The sequence below is a fragment of the Eretmochelys imbricata genome, chromosome 23, assembly GCF_965152235.1.
Source record: "Eretmochelys imbricata isolate rEreImb1 chromosome 23, rEreImb1.hap1, whole genome shotgun sequence".
NCBI lineage: Eukaryota > Metazoa > Chordata > Testudines > Cheloniidae > Eretmochelys > Eretmochelys imbricata.
Window position 1 is genome coordinate 6,452,558 of NC_135594.1, and position 25,438 is coordinate 6,477,995.

Genomic DNA, 25,438 nt, shown 5'->3' on the forward strand with positions numbered 1-25,438 from the left:
CTGGTCCCAGAGTTCTGTGCAGTTCTTGCCTTGAAATCTCTGTTCTCCATTCTGTATGCTAATAGAGATGCCTCCTTGTCCCATCGTCCATGCAAATAAGGCTCGGGGAGTTTCCTGAATCCTGTCATCCTTGTCCAGAGAGGTTTAGTGCATCTCACACTGCCTTTTCATGGCTTTTTGTAAGTCTTTCTTCTGATGCAGATTTGGTTTAAGCAGAGGCAGAACAAGAAGCAGTTGTCTCAAGTTGCAGTGGGGGAGGTCTAGGTTGGATATTAGGAAACACTATTTCACTAGGAGGGTGGTGAAGCACTGGAATGGGTTACCTAGGGAGGTGGGGGAATCTCCATCCTTAGAGGTTTTTAAGGTCAGGCTTGACAAAGCCCTGGCTGGGATGATTTAGTTGGGGTTGGTCCTGCTTTGAGCAGGGGATTGGACTTGATGACTTCCTGAGGTCTCTTCCAACCTGAATATTCTATAAGGCAGGAGGGGTGTCCTTCATGAGTCAGACAGTCTGGGTACTGGGCCCTGGTTCCCCAAGAACAGAGCTGCTAGGTAACACCTGTTCTTCCCCAAGTTACCCCTGGAGTAAGGGGGGTGGGAACATGCAGGAGGCCAGATAGGGGGTGTAGACTGGGAGGTGGTGGAATCTCCTTCCATAGAAGTTTTTAAGGTCAGGCTTGACAAAGCCCTGGCTGGGATGATTTAATTGGGGATTGGTCCTGCTTTGAGCAGGGGGTTGGACTAGATGACCTCCTGAGGGCCCTTCTAACCCTGATATTCTATGATAAGGCCGGTCATACTAGGTCAGAGCAATGGTCCTGCTAGGCAAGTATCCCGCCTCAGTAATGGACAAATACTATTATTAGGTTTCCTTTTGTTCTGAATATTCTTAAAATGAGTTTTTATTGTCCTTAACTCGGCTGGCCTTAGATAATCTCCTGTGTCCTTTCGCTTCCCTTAGCAATTTTCTACATTTTCCCCCAGATGTTACATATTGTATTTTTTTATAGCTGCTTTCACATCTCTAAGCCAGGTTGTTGGTTTTTTTCCACATGAATAGCCTTTATTTCTTTCTTGGGGAATTTGGGCTTTTTAGGCATCTAGTACAATGTTCTTATACAACTCCAAAACAGCATTCACAATTTTCTGATTAAATGCTTTCTCCTAGCTCATTTGACTTGTCACTTTTTTCAGCTTTGTGAAACTGGCCCTTTTAAAGTACAAGTGTAGATATAATTATACTGGTTTGGACATTGTTCTGTTTGCACATGACAAATGTAATCAAGTCATGATCACTGACACCTAAGCAATGATCAATAAGCCCAAGATGCTCCTTAATAATAAAATAAAATAAAATAAAATAATAAAACCCAGCTCTTGTCTAGTGTTTTTTTTTCACTAGACGCCAAAGTGTTTGACAAAGGTCAGTAACATTATCCCCATTTTACTGATAGGGAAATGGAGGCAGAGAGCAGGGCAGTGACTTGCCCAAGGTCACCCAGCAGGCCAGTGATACAGCCAGGAATCCTTCCCCTCTGGTTTCTACCCTAATGCACCCCCATTACGTGATTCCCAAGCAATTAATCACCCCAGGAATGTGCTCCCTTCCCCTGAGACCACAACTCACGGCTGACCCCACAAGCCTCGAATGGTGTGTGATGCAGAATGTGTCTGGTGGGACGGGGCCCCCTGGGCCCAGGGGACGCAGCCCTGCTGGTTTCTATCCGGCGGGGTGTCTCTGATGAAACACGAGCTGTGACACCCCCCACAGTCAGTGCATGGAGCGGGTTTGTCTCTGTGCAGCTCCAAAGGGTGCCCACTGCTTCGCTCGCTCCCCAGTCGGGATTCCCAGGTGAGGACTCTCGAGTCGGAGACACAATCCTGTCATTATCTGGGATAAAGAGGCCATCTGGGTATGAGCCGTCCCCTGAGGGTGGGAGACAGGGAACCTTGTGAATAGGAACCGCACACAGGTGTGTCACCGATAACCACTACTCCCAGGGCAGGAACCCCAGAGCTGAATGCACAACATCCATCTGCCGAGGGGAGGAGATGCGCGAGGACAGCTAGGAAAGGGAATAGTGAAGGGAAGGCGACAGAGCAGGGGGGCTGCAGGGGTCTCTCTCTTTGGATCCCTAGGATCCTTTCTGGCTCAGTCACTTGCCAGGGGCTGGATGCAGGATTCTCCAAGGGAGGTTCTCTGGCCTGGGTGATTGAGGACACCAGACTGGATGGGGCTAATGGTCCCTTCTGGCCTCAGGACTCTATGTTTACATTTTGTAGTACGGCTCCAGAACTCTCTGGTACTCGGGGGGCAAATCCCCCCAGGCAGAAAGAGGCTGCTCAGAGCCATGGCAAACACTGCACATCTCCGCCCAAGACCTGCCTCCGCAGAGCTCACCGGAGGAGGCAGAGCTTGGGGCGCTCACGCCGCTTTGCCAGGGTCCCAACATTTCATTTCACTCGTCCATGGATTTGGAGGTGCTTTATCCCATCCCTCACCTGTGTAGATGCCTCTCAGGATCTCTGGTTCCTCAAGGCCCTGGGCAGCTGGGACAAAGGGCTCCTCCCCCCGCTCCAGGCAGGAGATGATGTCAGGCTTGTGAACGGGAATCCCTGCTCATGGGAAAGTCCAAAGGTAAGGTCCCAGCAAGCCAAACGTCTCAGCATTTATTGTTCCATTATTTAAACCCCAGCCAGCCTTCCCATGCCCACAAGGAGGCGGGATCCGCACAGCTGGGGAAACATCACAGAAGCCTTCTGCGGAGGCGAAGTGTCTGCGAGGGGAGTTGATGTGCCCCTGTTAAGCCAGCGCCTCTGCTAAATGCCAGTGGACCAGCGCCTCTGCTAAATGCCAGTGGACCCTCTATCTCCAACTCAGAGGGCTAAATCCAATCCCTCCCCCTCTCGGGGCAAGTTATGACTGCAGGGGCACAAGCTAAAGGGAAGGACATGTGACCGTCACACGTGTCTCCCCTGTCGAGTGACAACCCCCTGGCAGAGTCCGGGGCTGCCACGTTCTCCCTGCCCCATGTTACCTGCGGTGAGGGGCTCCCCCTGCACTGCAGCCAAGCCCAGGCAGGGAGTGGGCCGCCCTGCCTCCCAGCCAGGCTGTCTCAGGAAGATGTGGCTCTGTCCTGCTCCCTGCCCGGCTGCCAGGGAGCGCGGCCAATTCAGCCAAAGGTACAGGGGGAAAAGATCAGGGAGTGAAGGTAGAGCCCCTCTCCCTCCTCGCTCATGGCAGGCCAATCTCGGGGGGCACTTGACCTCCCCATGTCCCCTCCCCACGCATCATCTCTGGGAGGCCCTTGGAATCGAGAGCCAACCTGGCTGCATGGCAATCAAACACAACGGGGTTAACCCAAAGCGATTAGCACTGCAGTGTGTATACTGCCTCCCTGTAGCAGGGAGACTCATTCAGTCGGTGTAAAGAGACACAGGCCAGGAGTTCAGGGTCGCCCCATCGCTAGACTGGAGGCTGAAACCAGAGGCAAGTGAGACCGGAGAAAAGAGGATCTCAGAGTTAAACAGGCCCCAGGTGCTAAGGACCGTTTTCTGCAGGAATTAACCAGAATTCCCCTATCCAACCATTCATCCATCCATCCAACCCAGAGTGAGCGCTTCCCCTCCAACTCACAGCTTTACACTGCAACCCGAAACATTCTCCTTGGGTTTCCACGGCAGCCACTGCCCACCGGGATGTTGAAAAATCCTGGTCCCAGGCTACAAGGCACTTTTCTTTGTGACTGGCCCCTGTTTGAGGGCCAGGGTATCCCCACTCTACCCCGAGAGGCTTTATGATTCTGGCACAGAGCAAGTGTTTATCCCCTAGCTCCCCACCCCACCCGAAAACACAGCTAGAGATTTTCTGAATACGGGCAGTAGGCAAGACACCCAGAAGCCTCCTCTTCCAAGCACAGTGCTGTGCTCTGGGGACACGTACTGGAGATCCTAATGACTATAATCCACCCTCAAGATGCGTGGCTTCAGTCAGGCACCTGAAGGGGTCAGGAAGGATTTTCCCCCCACTGATGTTCAACTGTAATCTAGGGAATTTTTCCATCTTTCTCTGAAGCATCAGCGTTCTGGCCATAGCTAGAGACAGGATCTTGGTTGGGGTGGGCTGGTGGTTTGACATGGTGCAGAGAATCCTCTCTCTAGATGCCCGGCTGGTCCCTCACTCACATGTCTGGGGTCATACTGATGCTGGATTTGGGGTTGGGAAGGAATCTTCCCCTTGGTCAGATTGGCAGGGACCACAGGGGGTTTTCACCTTTCACTGCAGCACAGGACGAGGGTCGCCTGCTCGGATCACCACTAACCAATTCCCTGCCATTGCAGGGGCCTCAGGTGCTAGTGATGCCTGGATCTCTCCTATTCTCTGCCTGTGATTCACAATGGTGGAGTGTCTCAAGGGCTTTAATTTAACTGAAGTCACAGGGTTCAAAATAGGGGTATTGGGGTGACATGTCAGGGCCTGTGACATGCAGAAAGTCAGACTGGATGATCTAATGAACCCATCTGTGCTTAAACGCTATGAACCTAGGAAAGCTGGTCTGTCCCATCTCCTGCTGGTGTGGCTCTGGGAGTGGAGGATGACAGCTTCTCACACAGATTCTGGGAACTACAGAAGCTGAGCCCTAGGAATGCTAAGGGATGACGAGAAACACTGAGGCAAGGCCTGGACTCTAATACATGTGGAGAAGCAAATCCCTTACCCAGAGAGGCCACGTTCCCATAGTTCTCCATCATCGTGTCTCGGTAGAGCTCCCGCTGCCTCTCACCCAGAAGGGCCCACTCTGCCGCTGTGAAATGCACAGCTACATCCGCAAACGTCAGTGGCACCTGGAACAACAAACGCCTCCTCCTCAGTGCCTGCCTCTCCCGGGCCTGTCCCACTGCTCATCCACGCACGGAGCAGCAGGGGCTTGCACTGCGTGTTCTGTGCAGCTTTGCTTTCTGTTGAGAGGAAAAAGGCAAGAGGCAGTGATGCCTGTGTGGCTCTGGCCTTGGATTCAAGGCACCTGGGGCTCCTTCTAGCCTGGTGCCTGGTATCCAGTCTCTGATGACAGCCTGGAAGAAGGTGCCCCAAACCCTGCAGAAGGCAGATATGGGAGCCCTGCCCCCAGAGAAATTTCTCCTCTCCCCCAATAGTTAGCGGGTAGTTCATGCCCTGAGACAGGATGATTCTGGCCCTGTCCAAACCCGGGTTTCGTTTTAAATACTTATTACAGTAAGTGGACAAGACAGGCAGAGAAACCGTTCTATTACAAGAGAGAAAGCTGCCTTTCTAAGGGCTTAGACTATTCCGGCTCTTATTCCAGAATAAGCATGCCTTATTCCAAATTAGTTTAATTCACTTTTGGATTAAGCTAATTTGGAATAAAGCACATTTATCCCAGAATAAGCATATCCACACGTCAAGTTAATCTGAGATAGTTAATCCATTTACATTCACACCCTACTGTATTATGGATTAACATTTATGTGTAGACAAGCCCTAAGGCCCAGGAACAGGTTGTACCACTTGGGGGAGGACAGCGTGTGACAGTCCGTACCACTACGTTCACCCCTTTTACAGGGCTATGATAAATTTTGTACAAAGTATGCCTTGTGAGATATCACTTGAAAACTCATAATTTGCTGATAATTATTGTCCTAGTAAAATGTGTGTGCATATAAAGTTATAAGATGTTACTAAGACATGTTTGAAGTCTGCGGAGCAGTCACAAACCAGTTCCCCAGAGAGAAAAGGCTAGCCAACGCTTCAGCCAGGTGTCAAAAAAATCATATAGACCATCACCTGGTAAAGTCACCATTCTTTGGCACGAAAGAGGGTGTGGGGGGAAAATCTACCTCTTGATAAAGAAACAGCTAGGGGTTCCATCCACACAGACTTTCTGTTCTGAACCTCAGCTGGAGATGATTCTCAAAGAAGAAAAAGAACTATAAGAAGGGACAGTGGATGTCCCAAATTATTCCTCCCTTTCTCTCTACCCATGGCATCCACAACATCTGAAGAACAAAGGAAACAGCTTTGGACTGGAGGAGGGACCCTGTCGGGAAAAAATTCAGTGAGTAAGACCACTGTAACGTGGTGAGAGAGACTGCTTTAAATTCACTTGTTTAATTAGGCATTAGTTGTGTTTTACTTTTATTTTCTTAAAAGAAAAGGAGTACTTGTGGCACCTTAGAGACTAACAAATGTATTTGAGCATAAGCTTTTATTTTCTTGTAACCAATTCTGACCTTCATGCCTCATGACTTATATTCACTTAAAATCTTTTTGCAGTTAATAAACTTGTTCATTGTTTTATCTAAAACAGTGTGTTTGAACTGAGGTGCTGGGGAAACTCCATTTGGGATAACAGGATTTGTGCCTATCATTTTCTATTAATAAAATGAGGGCTTTGTATGAGCTTGTATTGTGCAGGAGTGGGCTGGGGAGTCCAAGGCATACATTTCTGGGGACGGTCCAGGTCTGGGAGTTTGCTGGTGTTGCTCTGCAGTGTAAATCAAAAGTGGCTAGCTGCAGCACTCAGACACTATAAGTGGGAGTAACTTACATGCTGCAGGCTTTGTGTGAGCGGACCAGGAGTGCTAGCTGTCAAAGAGTGTAAAAGGCTCCCCAGGTTGGAGCACTGAAATGACACAGCTGTTCATCAGTCCAGATTGTACCCTGGGTAATGTCACAGCGTGTCCCTGTATCCCGCCCCTGCCCTGGCAGCTTGGGGACTCACCTTCCTGCAGTGTCGAATGAGGTCTGTGCCGTGGCTGAACCTTTTCCCACACCCAGGGCAGCGGAAGGGGCTCTCTCCTACGTGGACCCTCCGGTGCGCGATCAGGTGTGAGTTCTGCCGGAATCGCCTCCCGCACTCAGTGCATTGATGGGGTTTCTCTCCAGTGTGCACTCTGCGATGGGCATGGAGGGAGGAGCTGTGCCGGAACCTCTTCCCACACTCGGCGCACGCGTGGGACTTCTCTCCAGTGTGGATCCACTGGTGGGTGGCAAACGCGGAGTGGCCAGCAAAGGTTTTCCCACATTCAGCGCACTGGTAGGGTCTCTCTCCAGTGTGGACCCGCTGGTGGGTGATCAGGTGCGAGCTCTGCCGGAATCGCCTCCCGCACTCAGCACACTGATGGGGTTTCTCTCCCATGTGCACTCTCCGGTGCGTGTTAAGGGAAGAGCTGTGTCGGAATCTCCTTCCACACTCAGCACATTGATGGGGCTTCTCTCCTGTGTGGACTCTCCGGTGCGTGATCAGGTGGGAGCTGTGCCGGAAGCTCTTCCCACACTCAAGACAATGGTGGGGCCGCTCTCCTGTGTGCACTCTCTGGTGTGTATTGAGGGAGGACCGGTGCTTGAACCTCTTCCCACATTCAGCACATTGATGGGGCGTCTCTCCTGTATGGACTCTCCAGTGGGTAATAAGGTGTGAACTGTGTCCAAATCTTTTCCCACACTGAGGACACTGATGGGGCTTCTCTCTTGGTTGGCTCTTTGGCTGGCCCCAGTCAGATTTACTCTGTCTCTTCCCTACAGTGTCCCCCTGCTGCTGCCACTGTGTCCTGCTCGGACTCCCAGAGGAATCCTCTTTGCCAGGACCCTGGGAATCACACTCTCTGAACCTTTCTGTTAATGCCATGAGAGAATCCACTGTCTTAGGAGCGTTCTGAGCTATCCCGGCCTCCTCATTGTCAGCCCCCATCCCATTCTTATCTGCAAGAAAAACAGAATCCAGACACAAGTCATTCTTTGGGCTTTGGAGACACACACATTTGGGAAAGGTTTGTAACCAATAAATCACTAATCATAAGAGTTTAAACCAAAGCAGTGAATCTCTCAATCCTTCCTTGGATGAAAGAGAGTACAGGGAGGGGATACTACAAAGACAGAAAACAACACTAGGAAGGGGCCTGGATAGAGGCTCCTACTCTCTGCGTCCTCATTTGAACGCTTTAAAAAAAATATTCTCTAATGGCCCCCTCCATGCAAAGGACCATTCCTTACCTTACCGTAACTGCGGATCTTTGAGATGCTGTTGTCAATGTGGGTTCTACTGCAGGTGTGCAGGAGAAGAGACTTGAACAGCCGTGTCCATCAGGGCCATCCATGCACCATGCACTTCCTTGCGCTCCAATCTGAGAGCTCCATAAAGCATGGAAAGGCAGCAATCATCCCTTAGTTCTCTAATTCAGAATCCTGTAGGTGGAGGGCTCCAAACAAGCAGGGATGGAGAGTAGATCATGTGATCCACACTGATAACATCCCAGAGAACCAGTTACCATAGGGTAAGTGACCGTTCTCACTGCTTCAAATACACATCAGTGTGGATCCTGCTGTAAGTGGCTGGCAAGCAATGTTCCATCTGGAAGGCAGCTGATCTAGCTGAACTGAAATTGTAGCATTGTTCTCCAGTCCTTGGCATCTGACCTGCAGCTAGGTCAAGAGCACAGTGCTTTGAAGATTTCAGATACAAGCAGATGATGTGGATTGTGCTGCAGCAGAGTGAGCCTCAATGGCCTGAGGGAGAGGCCCATCAGCCATCTGGCAATACATCAAGATGCACTGCATGATCTATGCGGCTATCCTCTGGAGCAAAAGAGCCTGCCCTCTCAAAGCACCAGAGATGGCTATGAAGAGACAAGGAGATGGACGGTTTTGTTCTGTCAGCATAGTGCTATAAGTCCCCTGAAGTATCCAGAGAGTGGGCTTGGGAGAGGACACACATAAGCCAACAGACTAGTTCAGATGAAATTTTGAGACTACATTGGGGATAAACTTCAGATGAGGTCTCGGCTTCACCTGCTCCTTGTGACAGGCTGCATGAGGAGGGTAAGCCATGAGAGCATGAGGTTCACTGATGCTTCTAGCCAATGTAAAGGTGTGACAGAACGTACCCCTGTATTCATACCCTACATACTATTGTAATAAACTTGGTACAAAGTATGCCTGGTAGGGTATCATTTGAAAACTTGTAATTTGCTGGTCAGTATCACCTTGATAAAAAGTGTGTGGCAATATTTGTATGTGAAGTTACTAGATTCCACTGTGTGGTGTTAACAACACATGTTCCAAACCCACAGCCCTGCCCAAACTGAGGTTGTGAAACAGGTCTGTCTCAAACACAGGAACATGTGCTCTGCTTAATTTGCATTTAAGCAGTAAATAGAGTCATCAAGCAGGAAGGGAAACAAAGAAAGCTCAAATAGGAGAAAAAATGCAGCAGGGAACATCCTTCCACATAGATTCTTTCGCTCCTGGTCAATATTCCCTCTAATTTTTTCCATCCATGTGCAGAATTAATTTGGTTATGTGCACCAATGGTAATGTGCGGATGTGTGCCACCAGTAGAAACAGAAAACCTAGATATAATATATATTTTCAAAAAAGTTACTAATAGGGAAAATTACTGCAGCCAAGACAAGGTAGGCATTTTAGAATTCACTACTCAAAAGAATTAAATTTAAGCATTAGAGAGAAATAAAATTATGACCAATCGAAAAACTAAAACATCAGCACCTTGAAAGAATAAAATTACACAGAATATATGTGCATTGAAGGAAGTACCAAGAAGTAACAACAACACAAGTATGTGTTGGGAGGTGAGTGTGAAAGAGACAGAGTGTGTGTGTGTGAGTGTGTGTATGCGTGAGAGTGAGTGTGACAGTGTCTGTGTGTGTGTGACAGACTGTGTGAGTGTGTCAGACAGAAAGTGTGAGTGTGAGACAGAGACAGTGTCTGTGTGAGAGAGAGAGAGGCATAGACACAGAGACTGTGTGTGTGTGACAGAGACAGTGTGTGTGTGTGCTGGCTGCTGGGGAAGTATATGAGAGACCGTGCGCTGTCTTTAAGCACAGAGGCACTCACCAGAAGCCTCGTTCAGACCACAGCAGCTCCGTCCTGCTCCTGAGCCCTGTCCCTCCTCCCCCGCTGTGCAGAGATGGGGTACACAGGCAGAGGGAAGTGAGGGGAGGGGAAAACCCTGACGTCAGCGCCTCCCTCCCCCCCGCTCTGCACAGCCAGCAGCAGGGTCCTGGAATCAGCTGGTGGATCAGATGGCTCCAAGGCAGAGGGCAGGAGCAGCGCAGCTGCAGAGCAGCGGGGGGCGGGGCACCTGAACACACGTGCCGGATGTGCGCGGCTCTGCTAATCAGCGTGCGGCACTTGATTGATTCTTGGGCGGCTGCGCAGCTTTGAGGGAACACTGCTCCTGGTGCCCAGCTAGAAATGACTCCCAAAAGAGGGACTGCAACTATAAAAGGGAGGGACAAATACCCCAAGGCACCCCCCTTTCTCTCTCCCTTCCCATCACATTCAATGCACCTGAAACAACAAAGGAAGCCTTTGTTGGAATCTGGGGGAGGGGTTCTAACCTGCAGAATTTGGTCAGTAAGCTTGCTGACAGCCTATGGTGAGAAACTGCTTGAATTTGATAGTTCATTAAATTAGATATTAGTAAACGTTTTATCTTTATTTTTCTTATAACCATTTCTGACTTTTATGCCTCATTATTTATATTCTTTGTAGTTAATAAACTTGCTTTATCATTGTATCTAATCCAGTGTGTTTAAATTGAAGTGTCTGGGAGCCTGCATTTGGGGTGGCAAGTTATGCGCATATTATTTCTATTAAAGAAATAGCAGACTTAATATAATTTGTATTGTCCAGGAGAAGGCAGGGCAGTACAGGACATATATTTCTGGGGGGAAATTTAAGACTGGGGGTGTGTTGGGGTCACCCTACAGTATAACCAAAGCTGGTGAGAACCAGGGGTGTGGCTTGCAAGCTGGAAGGCTGTTTGAGAGCGGCCCAGGTAGGGGCTACTTCAGCAAAGCATTGTAAGACACACAACGTTACAGGGCCGGAGTGACACATCTGTTTATTAGTCAGGACTGTTCGCTCGTACGGCACAGAAGACAAGAGCTGGCTCAACATTTGTCAGTTTTTTGCCAGAAAAAGTTATTTCAACAATTTTATTTATGCTAAAGCATGTCAATTTCAACTCAACGTCCCAAGGGAAAGAATTTCAATACAATTTTTTTTTCGTTTCTGAAAATTTGTTTGGGGAAATTTCATTTTTTTTAATGTTTACATTATTTCCCCTACAGAAGTAGTGCATAATCAACATGTCTCCTCTTTGTGTTGTAATTCAATAGTTTTACTCTTTGACACAAACCCATCGTCATGCTGCCTGGCATGGGACACAGCTAAGAGTGCCTATCTCAGATCAGACTGCTGGAATCCAGGGCACAGACCCCAGACTGGTGGATACTCTATCATAAGATGTCACCAAGGCAGTAACAAATGTGTGCTTCCAAATACTGTACCAGTTATTATGGAGCCACAGACAGTCCCCTTCAGGCCCTCTAGCCCTCATGCACTACCAGATAACCCAGACTTCTGTGATAAATGATGATTAAAACCAGAAATCACATGTATTAGATTCTTCCAGTTCCAAAAAACCAGACACTCACCCCCGGTCACAATATATTTCAGATCTTACCCAAAAACCACGCTGATAGCCAATCCTTTAGTAAATTAAAAACTAAACATTTATTCATATAATAAAAGAAGAGAGTTATTAAAAGATTCAAATGCATCATATACATTACAGTTGATTTCAGAGTTTGTAGATCAGGACAAGAGCAGTGATGTTAAATCTGCTAGCTTGCAGTAAGTCTCTCTAGATCACCCAAAAGACTGGGGGTTCTCAGCCCATTGTTCAAAGCTGCCCTTTGTTAGAAACCATAGTCCAGAGACGTGGAGCAGGAAAAAGTCTCCATTTACACCTTCAGCACATGCGCATGGAAAGTTACTCTCTCCAACATGGAGTCATGGATCACACGTCCTATGTGCCCTGCTGAGACACTGGGCCTCCATTGTCTATGTCCTCTCTGAGACATCTTCAGGAGGAACCCATTGGAAGAGTTGATTCTCCTTGATGGCCCATGAACCATGGCTGGCTGGTCTTGATGTAAATCTGCCTTGCGGGTGTTACCCAAGAACACAACATGTTTGAGACACAAACACACAGCAAAGATTCATAACTTCATATACAATGATAATACACTCATATAAACAGGGTAATAATATTTAGCAGACTATAACATTCCCATTGATACCTTACAAGGCATACTTTGTAGAAGATCTATTGCAATTGTGTTGGATTTGTGTCTAAGTATAAAACTATTTCATTATAACACAAACAGGAAGCCTTTTGATTTAAAAAAGATACAACATTTCAGGCAGTAATAAGTAGGAGTTGCCCGTAACAATTGAAAAAAATAAAATTAAAATAAACAAGACTATTTCAATTATATTATGTGATAATGTGACAGCAACATAACTAATCTATGTTGATCTCATATTGAGCAGTAAAAACCACTGAGTCCCTGGAACAAAAGTATGAGAGAACTAGCAGGGAATGAGTATTTGATAATGGGCTCTTCAATCTAGCAGAGAAAGAAAGGGGACAACTTTCTCATTCAGAAAGTTGAGGAAACAACTAGGGAGTCTTCCATTTTGGATCTGGTTTTGACCAACATTGATGAATTAGTTGTGAACCCGAAGGTGGTTGGGTACTTGGGAGGAAGTGACCATGATCTGATAGAATTCAAGATCCTAAGGAAAGGAAGACATGAAAACAGCAAAACAAGGATACTGGACTTCAGAAAGGCAGATTTCAACTAACTGAGAGAAATAGGAAAGATCAATTAGGAAGAAAAGGAGTCAAACGGGGGTTGGCAGTTCCTAAAAGATGTAATACTGAAGGCTCAACAGCAAGCTATTCCAATGCAAAGGAAAGATAAGAAGAGCCACAGGAGACAAATGTGGCTGCACAAGGAGCTTTTCAGCGATCTAAAATCCAAAACGGATGCTTACAGGAAAGGGAGGGGCATGTCACCAAGGAAGCATATATGGGAATAGGATGAGCATATAAGGACAAAATCAGGAAAGCCAAGGCAAAGAATGAGTTACAGCTGGCAAGGAATATTAGAGACAAGAAGAAGGGATTCTACAAATATGTCAGACAAAAAGAAAGATCAGGGATGGTGTGGGCCCACTCCTCAATGGAGAAGGTGAGCTGGTAATGGAAGATGATAGGAAGGCAGAGCTGCTCAGTGCCTACTTTTCTTCAGTCGTCACACAAAAAATAATGTGAACGGATGACTAGTGAAGTTATCACAGACAATAAAGGGAAAGGGATGAAGATTGGGATAAGAACACGGCAGAGATCTTCTGACCCATCTGAATGAACTCAAGGCAGCAGGGCCTGAGGCTATTCACCTGAGGGTGCTGAAGGAAAGAGCTGAAGAAATCTCGGAGCCACTGGCAATAATATTTGTAAACTCATGGATGACAGCAGAGGTCCTGAAAACAGGAGAAGGGCTAAAGTGGTGCCCATCTTTAAAAAGGGGGGAAAGGAGGAGCCAGGGAACTACAGACCAGTCAGCCTGACCACAATACCTGGGATCTACTAGAGCAATGTTAAAACATTCCATTGGCAAATACCTGGAGGATGAAGGGGTGATGACTAGCAGCCAGCATGGATTTACTAAGAACAAATCATGCCAAACCAGCTTAATTTCCTTCTTTGACAGTGTAACTGGTTTGGAGGACAGGGGGAATGCAGTGGATATATTATTAATGGACTTTAGCAACGCTTTTGACACAATCCCACATGACATTCTGATAAGTAAACTGGAGAAATGCAGGCTCAGTGGAACTACCATTAAGTGGATACATAATTGGTTAAACAATCACAAACAAAGAGTAACTATAAAGGAGTGATATCAGACTGGAAGGAGGTCTCAAGCGGGGTTCCACAGGAATCTGTTCTGGGTCTGATGTTGTTTAACATGTTTATTAATGACCTGGATGTAGAGCTAAAGAGCACACTCATCAAATCTGCAGATGACACAAAGCTAAGGGGAGCTGCAAACACTTTGGAGGATAGAGCTAAAATTCAAAGGGATCTTGATAAATTGGCAAACTGGGCTATAGACAACACAGTGAAATTCAACAAAGACAATTGTAAGGTGCTACGCTTAGGGAAGAAAAACCAAATGCACAAATACAGAATAGGGGATAACTGGCTTGGCAGCAGCACTGCTGAGAAGAATCTAGGAGTTGTGGTGGAGCTGTGCTGTTGCAAAAAAAGCAAATGCAATTTTGGATTGCATTAACAGAGGCATAGCATGCAAGTCACGGGAGGTGATATAATCTTTCTACTAGGTGCTGGTTAGGCCTCGGCTGAAGTACTGTATCCAGTTTTGGTCACCAATGCATAGAAAGGATGCAGAGAAACTGGAAAGGCTCCAGAAGCGAGCGACAAAGATGATCAAAGGGATGGAATTCAAGGCATATGAGCAAAGGCTGAAGGAACTGGGTATGTTTAGTCTGGAAAAGAGGAGATTAAGAGGGGACATGATAGCAGCCTTCAAGTATCTGAAAGGCTGCAATAAAAAAGATGCAGAAAAATTATTCTCTCTTGCTAGAGGGCAGGACGAGTCAATGGGTTCAAACTACAGCACAGCAGTTTAAGACTTAGACTGGGTCTACACTATGGAGTTAGGCTGACGTAAGGCAGTTTACATTGACCTAATTATATCCGTGCCCACACTACAGCCTGCTCCTGCTGATGTAAGTGCCCTACTCCACTGACTTCATAACTTCACTTCCACGAGAGCCGTAGGGCTTCTATCAGCGTAGTTAGGGCGATGCAGTGTCGGTGTAGACACTGCGTTACTTACATGGGTTGTTGGCTGTCATTCTTGTCAATTTCACGGCTCCAGCTCTAACTGTAGGAACAGTAGGACAACAGAACTGACTGCCTAGGAAAGTCGTGGAAGCTCCTTCACTGGAGGTTTTCAAAAAGAGGCTGGATAGGATGGTTTAGACATCAGAAATCCTGCATCTTGGCAGGGAGTTAGACTTGATGACCCTTGCGGTCTCTTCTAATCCTGATTCTATAACTAGGGCCCTACCAAATTCATGTCCATTTTGGTCAATTTCACAGTATTAGGATTTAAAAATTCATAAATTTCATTATTTCAGATATTTAAATCTGAAATTTCATGGTGGTGTAATTACAGGGGGCCCTGACCCAAAAAGGAGTCAAGGGGCATCGCAAGGTTATTGCAGGGGGGCTGCGGTACTGCTACCCTCACTTCTGCGCTGCTGCTGGCGGCGGTGCTGCCTTCAGAGCGGGGCAGCTGGAGAGCAGCGGCTGCTGGCCGGGAGTAAGGATGGCCTGGTGTGGTATTGCCACCCTTCTGCGCCGCTGCATTCAGAGCTGGGCCCTTCGTCAGCAGCCGCCACTCCCCGCCCACCCAGCTCTGCAGACAGCAGCACAGAAGTAAGGGTCACATGATATGGTATTGCCCACCCGTACGTCTGCACTGCTGCTGGCAGAAGTAAGGGTAGCGATACCATGACCTCCCTCCCCCCCCCACCAATAACCTTGCAACCCCCCCCAACCCCATTTTTGGGTCAGGACCCCCAGTCTGAGAAACACTGGTCTTCCCCATGAAATCTGTATAGTATAGGGTAAAAGCATACAAAAGCTTTGGAGCTGTGCTCCGGCTCCACTCCAGCTCCAGGCAAAAACCTGCAGCTCCACTGCTCCGGAGCTGCTCTGCGCTCCAGCTCCGGGCTCTGCTCCACAGCCCTGCACGAAAGACCAGATTTCACGGTCCATGACACGTTTTTCATGGCTGTGAATTTGGTAGGGCCCTATCTATAACACAATTCAAGGGCTGGAAGTTGAAGCCAGACAAATTCAGACTGGAAATAAGGTATTTTTTTTTTTTTTTTTTTTTTTTTTTAAACAGTGAGGATACTTAACCACTGGAACAATTCACCAAAAGATCATGGTGGATTCTCCATCACTGGCAATTTTATAATCAAGATTGGATGTTGTTCTAAAAGAGCTCCTCTAGGAATTATTTGGGGAAAGCTGACAGGACACGTGGGGGAACACCTTTTGCTCATGCAGTGTTCAGTAAAATAGGCAGATCTCAGCCAGGCCTGCAATGGCCTCAAGTGAAGTCTGCCAAGCAGCATCACATATATGCAGGCTGCCATATGTTCTCTTTCAAGTAAGACCCTAAAGAACCATATGTTGGATTTTAATTAAGTAATGCTATACATGTTTCTTCTTTGTAAGACCGAGTAAATTGGCCCTTTAACTTTAAGTAATTGCTTTTGATGTTTTATACTAGTCCAAACCAAACACTAGAAATAGCAAGGACCTCACCATAAGCGTGCCCTAAGTGCATCCTTACTCCTTGGAGAACTACTTAAAGTGTGATAAACATATTAGAGATACTAAAGAACTGATTGCTGATAAATAAATGTAATAAGAAATCTTAGTGATTTGTGTTGTTCTCTACTATAACTGCATGGCCTCAATGCTGTTTATATAAAATATTTGCAGGAGAGTCTGTTTTATTCAGTACATGCCTAGAACCTCTGATATCTGAACTTAATCTATAAAACTACTGATTGCATATCTATGTGGTTGTTGATGAATTAATGAACTTGTTGATTGGTTAAGAATAACTAAGTGTCCTGACTTGAGAAGTACTGTACAAGGTAAATACAGACCTGAGAAAAATCCAATGTTAAAATTAGTAAACCCCAGACTCAATGAAAAGGGGTTATCATTATTAGATTCCATTAAAATATTGGCTATAATATTTATCAAATTGGCAAATCTAATTTGTTAGGTTTCAGCTTTAACATCTACCTGCCACTTCGGCAAAGCCATACAATTGGCCCCTTTCACATGTAATGACTGGGCTCCCTAGGTACTTCCTGTGATCCAGGTGGATGGTAGCATAAGAACATAAGAAAGGCCAGACCGGGTCAGACCAAAGGTCCATGCAGCCCAGTATCCTATCTATGGACAGTGGCCAATGCCAGGTGCCCCAGAGGGAGTGAACCTAACAGGTAATGATCAAGTGATCTCTCTCCTGCCATCCATCTGCACCCTCTGACAAACAGAGGCTAGAGACACCATTCCTTACCCATCCTGGCTAATAGCCATTAATGGACTTAGCCTCCATGAATTTATCCAGTTCTCTTTTAAACCCTGCTATAGTCCTAGCCTTCACAACCTCCTCAGGCAAGGAGTTCCACAGGTTGACTGTGCACTGACTGAAGAAGAACTTCCTTTTATTCGTTTTAAACCTGCTACCCATTAATTTCATTTGGTGGCCCCTAGTTCTTATATTATGGGAACAAGTAAATAACTTTTCCTTATTCACTTTCTCCCCACCACTCATGATTTTATAGACCTCTATCATATTCCCCCTTAGTCTCCTCTTTGCCAAGCCGAAAAGTCCTAGCCTCTTTAATCTCTCCTCATATGGGACCCCTAATCATTTTAGTTGTCTTTTTCTGAACCTTTTCTAATGCCAGTATATCTTTTTTGAGATGAGGAGACCACACCTGCATGCAGTATTCAAGATATGGGCGCACCATGGATTTATATAAGGGCAATAAGATATTCTCTGTCTTATTCTCTATCCCTTTTTTAATGATTCCTAACATCCCCTTTGCTTTTTTGACTGCTGCTGCACACTGCGTGGACGTCTTCAAAGAACTATCCACCATGACTCCAAGATCTTTCTCCTGATTAGTTGTAGCTAAATTAGCCCCCATCATATTGTATATATAGTTGGGGTTATTTTTTCCATTGTGCATTACTTTACATTTATCCACATTAAATTTCATTTGCCATTTTGTTGCCCACTCACTTAGTTTTGGGAGATCTTTTTGAAGTTCTTCACAGTCTGCTTTGGTCTTAACTATCTTGAGCAGTTTAGTATCATCTGCAAACTTTGCCACCTCACTGTTTACCCCTTTCTCCAGATCATTTATGAATAAGTTGAATAGGATTGGTCCTAGGCCTGAACCTTGGGGAACAGCACTAGTTACCCCTCCCCATTCTGAAAATTTACCATTTATTCCTACCCTTTGTTCCCTGTCTTTTAACCAGTTCTCAATCCATGAAAGGATCTTCCCTCTTATCCCATGACAACTTAATTTACATAAGAGCCTTTGGTGAGGGACCTTGTCAAAGGCGTTCTGGAAATCTAAGTACACTATGTCCACTGGATCCCCCTTGTCCACATTTGTTGACCCCCCCAAAGAACTTTAATAAATTAGTAAGACACGATCTCCCTTTACAGAAACCATGTTGACTTTTGCACAACAATTTATGTTCTTCTATGTGTCTGACAATTTTATTCTTTACTATTGTCTCAACTGATTTGCCCAGTACTGACGTTAGACTGACCGGTCACTAATTGACACGATCACCTCTCGAGCCCTTCTTAAATATTGGCGTTACATTAGCTATCTTCCAGTCACTGGGTACAGTAGCTGATTTAAAGGACAGGTTACAAACCATAGTAAATAGTTCCGCAATTTCACATTTGAGTTCTTTCAGAACTCTTGGGTGAATGCCATCTGGTCCCGGTGACTTGTTACTGTTAAGTTTCTCAGTTAATTCCAAAACCTCCTCTACTGACATGTCAATCTGTGACAATTCCTCAGGTTTGTCACCTACAAAAGACGGCTCAGGTTTGGGAATCTCCCTAACATCCTCAGCCATGAAGACTGAAACAAAGAATTCATTTAGTTTCTCTGCTATGACTTTATCGTCTAAGTGCTCCTTTTGTATCTCCATCGTCCAGGGGCCCCACTGGTTGTTTAGCAGGCTTCCTGCTTCTGATGTACTTAAAAAACATTTTGTTATTACCTTTTGAGTTTTTGGCTAGCTGTTCTTCAAACTCCTTTTTGGCTTTTCTTATTACATTTTTTACATTTAATTTGGCAGTGTTTATGCTCCTTTCTATTTACCTCACTAGGATTTGACTTCCATTTTTTAAAAGATGCCTTTTTATCTCTCACTGCTTCTTTTACATGGTTGTTAAGCCATGGTGGCTCTTTTTTAGTTCTTTTACTGTGTTTTTTTAATTTTAGGCATACATTTAAGTTGAGCCTCTATTATGGTGTCTTTGTAAGTATTATTATAATTTGTTTTATAGTAGCACCTAGATGCCCTAGTCATGGACCAAGACCACACTGTAATAGAGCCACAAACCAATCTTCAGCCTGAAGGGATGGGCCAAGGAAGGCAAGTGTTACCATCCCCAATCTTCTCTGGTCTAGGATAGGACACAGACCTCCCCTTTCTTCTTCAGGATAAGAAAATACAAGGAATAGCAGCTTCTTCTCCTGTACTCCCGAGGTACTTCATCTATGGCTTCTAGACAAAGCAGGAGGCAACGTTGGGTTCCCCCCCCACCCCCAGTATTCTTATGAGAAAGGGGCAGAGGTTGGAATTGGACAGAGTGGCCACAGGCAACTATGTCTGGCATCCATCTGTCTGTTGCTATGACAGCCCATATTCAATGGAATGGGGAAAAGTGACATCCAAAGGAAGGGTCAACTCTCCACTGGTGTGAATGTGGCATTCAACTCTCGTTTCAAACCTGTTGCCGGGTACCAAGTGTGGAGTGGCAGTTTGAAATATGAAGTTGGAGTGAGGCAGAGCTATGCTCCTTCCTCCCAAAAAGGTCCGGCTGTTTTGGATCCTCATCTTGGGGGCTACTTTTTGTTTGTTTTGATTTTTCACAAACAGCAGATACTACCAATGAGCCTAGTGCTGGATGTAATAATCCTGGCCTTGGCACTAGCACCTGCTGCAGTTTTGACCAACAGGGCAATGTTAGGGCCTGCATATGTCACGAAGCAGCATAGAGTGCTGTCCTGGGGGGAAGAGACAGTCGACAAGAGGGCTGCTCAAGCTGGAGAAGGGGCTTGGAATCTGCCGTACAATTGGCAATGGGAAGGCAGTTCAAGAAGAAGGAGGTAAAAAGAAACTGCACTGAGGCAAACAGGGGATTTGCTGAGGAAGCTGGGGAGAGGAAGTTGGACCATGAAAGGCAGTGTACAAGTAGCCTGGCCACAAGGGGCACAGAGCGTACGGCCAGTGAGGTAACCATTGAGACGCTGACAGAGGAATACAGTTTGGGTGCCTGGGAAGCTGTATGGCCCTCCAGCTGAGGAGCTGTTGTTCGCGGGTGCATCTGTTGGAAAGAGCTGCTGTCATTGTAGCATTGAAGTAATGGAGCATCAAAAGCCAGAGAGAGGAAAAGATGGGACAGCTGGGGTGAAGCTGGACTTTGCAGCCAGGGAGAGGAGTCGTCAATTCCCTCTTGGGGTGACACAGCGTGTTGTAAAAAAAACGTATTGTAATGGTAATTTAAAGTTTATTATTTTCCTGAGCAAGTATTTATGCTACTTTACATTATTTATATTATATTCTATTATTTATATTCTATTACTGTTCCTGCCACATTTCTGGGATTTTTCAGTTGGACAGTTAAAATTTAAGGTAACCCTCCAGTATGTTGGTTTGCCTCTGCTCACCTCACAGTAGGCAAAGACTAGCTGAGGCCTGGGTCACTGCACTGGGTGCATAAAGTACTGTTCAAAACCCTCTTGTGGCACCACACAGTGCCCTTCTGCTTGTTTGGCTGTGGGCGGGGTACGGTGGTAGGCGTTTGCCGCAGTGACTTTGTGACTATTAGGATACTCTTGTTAATCGGAAGGGTGACTCTGCTTGGTGTAGCTGAGCACAGGTTGTCAAACCTCTAAAGAGGTTTCTATATCCAGGGTCTCTGCAATTCTGGAAAGCAGCTCCTGGAAAGCCCTGAAGCTGTCCAGAGCTGATGTTGGCAGAGATGACAGCTTCATCTGGACACGAAGAGAGGGTGCCCCCATTCAGATGCACTCACCTGAACTCCCTGCTTCTGTTCTCCCAAGAAAGAGGATAGCAACCTGACTATGGGTGCACAGGCGGACCTTAATCTCCTCTTTCTAGGTTGGGAAGAACCACTCCCAGAGGCATGGCATGGGAGTCCCCAGCATGTCCATGGTGGTATGTTATATCGATATGGTTAGCTTGCTTGTGGTTGGCCAGTCTAGTGCCACTCATAGAGGGGTTGGAGGGACAAGCCTCTAGACCATTCTATAGAGCCTTCCCTGGTTTTCAGAGGGAAGGGTTCTCTATGAGATCAGCAAGCATGAGTGCCCTGGAGATAGGGATGATGAAGAAATGTCCTCAATGATTGGTGCCATCTTGTACAGCGATTTCAGTGCCGTGATGGGAGCATGCATTGGTGCCAACTGAGGCAGTGGTACCTGGGACATCGTCAGTCCTGGTTCCTCTAATAAGGAGTCCGCAGGTTCCATTCACAGCTGTGTTGCTGATGTCAGTACCAGTCCTATGGATGGTGTTAAGATCGGTACTGGGACATGTTTCTCCAGAGCCAAGCTTATGACTGAGAGAGGTTCACTAGCCTTTGCAATTGTAGAGAGCTTAGTAGTCATGACCCTGGAGGGCTGATCCTTGTCTCCACCTCTCCTTATGGAAGGACACTGAGTGGTTCCTGCATCCATGTCTGCCTCTGTGCTCTGACTTCCTTCGTCTCTTGGTGCTGGATTTGAAACCAGGGTTACAAACGCAGAGGTCACTAGTGCCGAGTCTCTCTCTGGTATCAATTTCTTGTCCACAGTGGTTATAGGAGTGGTGCGCCAGCAAGTATGGGCACTATCAGAGGATGACTTCGTGGGAGCCTGGTCCAATCTAGAGGAAGATCCTCTCTCTTCTGGAACGGAGATGATCCACATGGATTTCTCCAGCAGGTAAAACTTGAGGTAGGTATCATGGGATTTTCGTGTTCACACTGAGCACCGGCCAGGTATATGTATTTCCCTGAGGCAAAAAAGACCAGCTGTGGCTGACAGCTAACAGGATGAATCCATCACAGGATGGACAGGCCTTGTAGCCCAAAGCCTGCAAGTCTGCCATTACATGTGGACAGGGCACAAAACAAAAAAGGATTTTTTGTTTTGTTTTTAAAATTATGAGAAATTCAAAATTGTTAACATAAGACAAAATACAGGATAGGCCTTGATCCAAAGAGAGCTCAGAGAAAAACTGTTACAGGGTAGCAGGCGAACTCAACAGCTTTCTCGCTGCCACAGATGGGAAGAGGAAACTGAGGAACGATTGTAGCCACTTTACCCTTTATGATCTCACAAGTGCACAGTGCATGTGCAACCCCTACAGATGCTGCTGTCCAAGAGATTCCGAGCTTGCATTGGGGGGGCTCCACACTCAGACCGGTGCTGAGCTGGTGTTCCAAGTGGAGCAGACTCAGCCCAGGGAGCAGCACCATCCCTGGAGTCCTTGGCAGGGAGCCCTGTGCCGCCCCTCGGTCACTGCACAGCCACCCCAGAGACCGCCAGTGTCCCCCTGGGCCCTGCCCGCCTACCCCTGGGCCGGGCCCTTTCCAGCCCCTAGCCCTTCTGCCTCTGCCCCTGCCTGGCCCTATCCCCACCTGCTCCTACCCTGGAGCCCCTGCCAACCCCTATCCCCACGTGCCCCTACCTGCCCCTAACCCCACCCCCTGCCTGCCACTATCCCCACCCCCTGCCTGCCACTATCCCCACCTGTCCCTATTCCAGGGCCCTACCTGCCCCTATCCCCACCTGCTCCTACCCTATAGTCCCTACCAGCCCCTATACCCTAACCCCACATGCCCTTACCTTTCCCTAATCCCACCCCCCTGCCCTGACTCTCTGCCAGTCCCTATCTGCACCTGCTCCTACCCTTGAGCCCCTACTAAACCCTATCCCACATGCCACCATCTGCCCCTAACCCCATCTCCTGCCTGCCCCTACCCACCCCTATTGCTCCTACCCCTGAGCCCCTGCCAGCCCTAATTCCTACATGTCCCTACCCCTAACCCCATCTCCTGCCTGTTCCTATCCCCACCTGCTCCTACCCCAGAGCCCCTGCCAGCCCCTATACCCTATCCCCACATGCCCCTACCAGCCCCTACCCCAACCCCTGCCTGCCACTATCCCCACCTACTCCTACCCCATAGCCCCTACTAGCCCCTGTACCCTATCCCCACATGCCCCTGCCCCTACTCCCACCCCCCTGCCAATCCCTATCCCCACATGCCACCACCTGCCCCTATCCATACCTGCTCCTACCCCAGAGCCCCTGCCAGCCTTTATCCCCACATGTCCCTACCCCAACCCCATCTCCTGCCTGCCCCTATCCCCACCTGCTCCTACTCCTGGGCCCCTGCCAGCGCCTATACCCTATCCCCACATGCCCCTGCCTGCCCCAACCCCACCTGTCCCTGCCCCCGCTCCCTGCCAGCCCCTATCCCCACCTGCCCCCGCCCCTGCCAGCCCCCTGCCAGCCCCTATCGCCACCTGCCCCTACTCCCTGCCAGGCCCTAACCCCTGCCCCTGCCAGCCCCTATCCCCACCTGCCCCTGGGCCGCTACCTGTCTCTACCCTCCTTGCCCCTCTCCCTGGGCCTGCCCCTGCCCACGTCACTCCATCGCTGGGCGCGACGTCACGCTGCCGCGCGCCGCAGCCCCCGGCCGCTCTCTCACCTGCGCGAGGGCCCGCGCGGGCGGCCGGCTCCATGCTGGGGGGTGGGGGGGCGCCTCGGCCCCAACGGCCACGCGTTGCTCGGCTCCCAGCTCCCGATTGGAGCGACCCGCTGCCCGTCAGGCTCAGCCGGGGCGGGGCTTAGCCCGGCCTCTGCGCCGGCTCGTAAAGGGGCCGACGCCCTCCCGGCAGCGGAGTGGGTCTGTCAGGCTCCGGGGGTTTCGGTGGGACCATGAACCCCCTGCCCCTCCCCCGAGCATCCGAGACCTCCGCCAAGTCCCTCCTCCTCCATTGCCCCTCCCCCACAGCACCCTAGAGACCCCAACACCCCTCCCTCACATTGCCACTCCCCCACAGCACCCAGAGACCCCAACACCCCTCCCCCACATTGCCCCTCCCCCACAGCACCCAGAGACCCCAACACCCCTCCCCCACATTGCCCCTCCCCCACAGCACCCCGGAGACCCCAACACCCCTCCCCCACATTGCCCCTCCCCCACAGCACCCTGGAGACCCCAACACCCCTCCCCCACATTGCCCTTCTCCCACAGCACCCCAGAGACCCCCAGCACCCCTCCTCCCCAGCATCCCAAAATGACCCTTCCCCCAACAGCCCCAAGACCACACACACCCTCCCCTCTACACCTCTGCCAGTTCCACTACCCTGCACCCACCCCCAACTCTCCTATACACCCCAACTTCCCCCCCATGCACCCAACTCTCCTACCCCCGTCCCAGACCCTGTGCTCCATGAAGCTGCAGGCCAGCCCCCAGTAGGCAGCGCGGGCCAGGACTCTTCCCAGGGCCTCTGTTGGCGTGGCCCTACAACCACGGGCCGTCCCCCTTGTCCCAATGTGGGGTGTGCTGTTGCTTGGTGGATCCCCTATTCCCATGCGCAGGGCATGCAGCAGAGGCCGGGAAAGAGGTTTTGGCCTCTGTGACCAGTTCAGTGCTTGTGGTTCATGCACACAGGGGAAGCAGGTCCTGCAGGGCTCCAACTCCTGTTCCCAAAGTGCCGTGATTTAAGTAAAGAGACACCGCCTTTCGATTTGTTCAATAATGTTCTTTATTCAGCTGCACCCTTGCAGCAGCAGCAGCAGCTCCGGCCAGACCCTTATTTCTGACCATTATGAGGCAGGACGTTTGTATCTCAGGGCAGCAGAAACCCCAACAGCACATGGGAGCGGACATTGCCTTGGCCCAAGAGCTACAAGGTCCAACAGGGAGCAGCCGGCAGATTCGATCGGGAATCATTTCAAGAGATAGAATTACACTGATATGGGGGAGCAAAGCTATGTCCCAGGGGACACTGGGCCACGTTCACCTCTGGTGATTCACAGCCGTTATACCAGAGAGGATTTGATGCAGTAACCCTTGTCCTTTCAAATGGGGGGAGGGAGAATGGAAAAAGACAGGGAGGTTGGAAGAGAGAGACCAAACCTGGATCCTTTAATTAATGGGTTTAGAGGAGATAAAGCCACTGTCCAAACATATGGGGATGGGTTTATCCTTGGCTGATGCAATGGGCCGTACCTCCCTTTCAAATGCAGCCTCTGGCTCCCAGGGGAACGGGCCCATGGTAGGAAGGGCAGATATTTTCTACAGGAAGGGATTATCTCCAGGAAGGCGTTTCAGTGCTGGCTGCGAGTGTTGCTGGAGCGCAGCAAGCTCTCTGCCACGTTGGGAGTCACAACAGCTACAGGCAGCCTTTGGAGAGGGGCGGGGATGTGCTTTTGGGTTCTGCATGCTGCCTCTCACTCAAACCGGTCAGTGGCCCCAGCTGTGTCGGAGCCCTCAACTACAACAGGGATGCTGTTGTGTGCAAGGCATGCATTGCACGCTCCAGGACTGGTCATGCCCACAGGACGATTCTGTCCGGCCCCTCAATGCACAAACAAAATGGCGTCCTCTTGTGACCCTAGCAGGATCCTAATGCAAGAG

The 25,438-nt window shown here is 48.6% G+C and overlaps 1 protein-coding gene across 3 annotated transcripts; it reads right to left on the reverse strand.

The window, feature by feature from the left end:
• Positions 1 to 881: 881 nt before the first annotated feature.
• On the reverse strand, positions 882 to 23,532 carry LOC144278970 (uncharacterized). Of its 3 annotated transcripts, none has more exons than XM_077840370.1 (5): positions 23,500 to 23,532; positions 6,741 to 7,720; positions 4,719 to 4,845; positions 2,503 to 2,616; positions 882 to 1,891 (listed from the first exon to the last, which is right to left on the reverse strand). In XM_077840370.1, the coding sequence occupies exons 2-5, from the start codon at positions 7,707 to 7,709 to the stop codon at positions 1,581 to 1,583; spliced, it is 1,521 nt and encodes a 506-aa protein (XP_077696496.1). In that variant the 5' UTR covers positions 7,710 to 7,720; positions 23,500 to 23,532; the 3' UTR covers positions 882 to 1,580. The 3 variants fall into 3 exon arrangements, with proteins under 3 accessions (XP_077696496.1, XP_077696495.1, XP_077696497.1); XM_077840369.1 differs by having other exon boundaries at positions 882 to 1,927; XM_077840371.1 differs by lacking the exons at positions 882 to 1,891; positions 2,503 to 2,616 and having other exon boundaries at positions 4,825 to 4,959.
• Between the last annotated feature and the right edge of the window lie 1,906 nt (positions 23,533 to 25,438).